The 2,847-nt window shown below is 46.7% G+C and overlaps 1 protein-coding gene across 2 annotated transcripts in view; it reads right to left on the reverse strand.

Annotated features, from left to right (window-relative positions):
- LOC100961118 (polyadenylate-binding protein 1-like) overlaps window positions 1–1,631 on the reverse strand; it is a 2,609-nt gene extending 978 nt beyond the window's left edge. The window contains exon 1 of one of the 2 annotated variants that reach the window (XM_012807157.2): window positions 80–1,631. In XM_012807157.2, coding sequence (XP_012662611.2) covers window positions 80–1,619 — 1,540 coding nt within the window. In that variant the 5' untranslated portion in view covers window positions 1,620–1,631. Of the gene's footprint in view, window positions 1–70 lie in introns of both variants that reach the window. The other variant, XM_012807158.2, reaches the window with a different exon arrangement.
- Between the last annotated feature and the right edge of the window lie 1,216 nt (window positions 1,632–2,847).

Genomic DNA, 2,847 nt, shown 5'->3' on the forward strand with positions numbered 1-2,847 from the left:
GCTGTAGCAGCAGCAGCAGGAGTAGCAGCAGCAGGAGTATCTGTTGTAGCAGCAGCAGGAGTAGTAGCAGCAGGAGTAGCTGCAGTAGCAGCAGCTGCAGCACGTGGACCCATTTTCTGTGTTGACATAACTTGTGGAGAAGCTGGTCTCATAGTACTAAATGGTGGTCTTGGAGTGGCTGGGCGGACAGCACCCGGCATATTTTGGAATGGATAAGGTCTGGCACCCTGAGCAGGCCAGCGAGGTCTTGGTTTTAGTTGAGCAATTTGGCTAGGAGGATAGTATGCAGCACGGTTCTGAGCCTGTGGGATAGGTGCCATGAAGTAACCTGAAGGAGATGCCGGCTGATAGGGGTTGATTACAGGGTTGGCCACAGCTCCTCCACTTGCCATTCTCTGCATATACTGGTTAGTGAGGTGAGCCTGGCGCACTTCTTTGCTCATTGCGAAAGATACATACAATGGCTTGGTGGCCACAATTCTACCATTCATTTCTATAACTGCTTTAGCGGCATCTCTTGGGGAGGAGAAACATACAAAACCAAACCCTCTGCTGCGACCACCTGCATTCATAACCTTTGCACTGGTGATTGTACCAAATGGAGAAAACTCTTTCAGGAGACATTCATCATCAATACCATCATCAAGATTTTTCACGTAAAGGTTAACACCCGGGAATCTGGTGCTCTTATTTTGGTTCATCTGTTCAAATTTGCGCTTAAGTTCTGCATGCCGTTCCACTTTTTTCTGAGCTCGACTAACATATATTCGACTTCCATAGAAAAATTTTCCATTCATCTCATTCACAGCTTTCTGTGCATCTTCATGCCTTTCAAAGCTTACAAATCCAAATCTTTTGGATTTTCCACTTTCATCAGTCATTACTTTCACACTTACGGCAGGTCCAAACTTGCCAAAGTGAAACTTAAGGAAATCTTCATCCACGTTTTCTCTAAAATTCTTGATGTAAACATTGGTGAACTCTTTTGCCTTAGCTCTGAGTTCTGCCTCTCTTTTTTGACGAGACTTAAATTGTCCAACAAAGACCTTTCGCTGATTTAGACGCATCCCATTCATTTTTTCAATAGCTTTTTCAGCTGCTTCCTGTGTCTCAAAGTGTACAAATCCATAGCCCTTAGAACCTTTTTCATCAGAAACCACCTTACATGAAAGGATGTTCCCAAAAGCAGAAAATGTATCATACAGTGCTTTATTATCAATGGATTTGTCCAATCTTTTAATGAATATGTTGCCTACTCCACTTCTGCGAAGTGATGGATCACGCTGAGACCACATGATGCGAACTGGCTTGCCCTTAATGACCTCAAAATTCATAGTGTCCAAAGCACGCTCGGCGTCCGCCGGCTGCTGGAAATTGACATACCCGTAGCCCAGGGAGCGGCGGGTGATCATGTCCTTGCAGATCCGGATGGAGAGGATGGTCCCGGCCGGGCTGAACTTCTCGTACAGCATCGCCTCCGTCACATCGGGGTGTAGGTCCCCCACGTAGAGCGAGGCCATGGAGTCGCAGGAGGCGCTGGGGTTCATCTCGGCACGGCTGTCCGCAGGGCCACAGGCCGCGACCTTTCCGGGAGAGGAGGAGAGCGAGTGCTGCGACATCAGGCCGGAGCTGGAGGGGGAAGGGAGCGAGAGAAAGCGCAGAAGGATAAAAATCACCCGGAATCGAAAACTACTCAGCGGCAGCAGAACGGGTCGGTCCGCCGGCTCTGGCTGCCGGCTGGGAGCAAGGGCGGCGTTGTCGGTCCGGGCCGCGGGCGGGTTTCGGGCTCTTGGTTCCCTCTCGGAGCTGCTGCGGGGCCGCGGGCGGCCGCCTTGGGCTCGGCTGCTTCACCGGGTTATTTTATAAAAGAAGAAGGAAAAAAAATGAAAGTCTCCGGCGGGGGAGACGCGGATTTTTGGTAAATTTGGGGGAGATTTTTAAAAAGACTTTTAAAGATTATTTTTGGATTAAAAAAATAGGAATAAATGTGTGTTCCGAGCCGGGGGCACACAACCGCTCCCTCAGCACTAACCGCAGGGGAGAAGGGGCCTGTTTTGTTTTCTTGAGACAGAGTCTTACTCTGTTGCCCTGGCTAGAGTGTCATGGTGTCAGCCTAGCTCACAGCAACCTCAAACTCCTGGGTTCAAGCGACACTCCAGCCTCAGCCTTCCTGTAGCTGGGACTACACTCATGTACCACAGTGCCCCGCTTTTTTTTTTTTTTTTTTCCTATTTTTAGTAGAGATGGGGTCTCGCTCTTGCTCAGGCTGATCTTGGGCTCCAGAGCTGAAGTGATCCTCCCACCTCAGTCTCCCAGAGTGCTAGGATTACAGGTATGCCCAGTCAGAGAGACTTACATTGTGATTTCAGTCAGAAAATACAGTTTCATGTACATGGTATCACAAAATCTGGGAACACTAATTTATCTGTGGCATTGAGTAGGTTGTACTTATAATTGTTTCTCTTTTCTTGAAAACCAAAGCAATACAAATCAAAACAATTCTTGCCCATAGCAGGCTTTTGCAAGGGTGAATCTTTCTCAATAATAATGTAAAGTTTCAAATCATGGAAATGTATTATTTGAAATGGTTTACACCTCTCTTTTCCTCCCATTCCCCTCCATCCCATTCTATCTTTTACAAAATAAAAAAAGCATAGAAGCATATTTCAAGCATATTTCAGTATGTGTCAATTTTAGGGATAAACCCAGGGCCCATTAATCACTCCAATATGTAGTTCCAACTTGAAATTGGAACCAAATTTCTCCATCTCCTTTTCTTTTATTAGTCTTAAGTTTTAAAGAGCAGTTTCAGGTTCACAGTAGAAATTGAGTGGAAAGTACAGAGAG

The sequence above is a fragment of the Otolemur garnettii genome, unplaced genomic scaffold, assembly GCF_000181295.1.
Source record: "Otolemur garnettii isolate 467f Iridium unplaced genomic scaffold, OtoGar3 scaffold00065, whole genome shotgun sequence".
Lineage (NCBI taxonomy): Eukaryota > Metazoa > Chordata > Mammalia > Primates > Galagidae > Otolemur > Otolemur garnettii.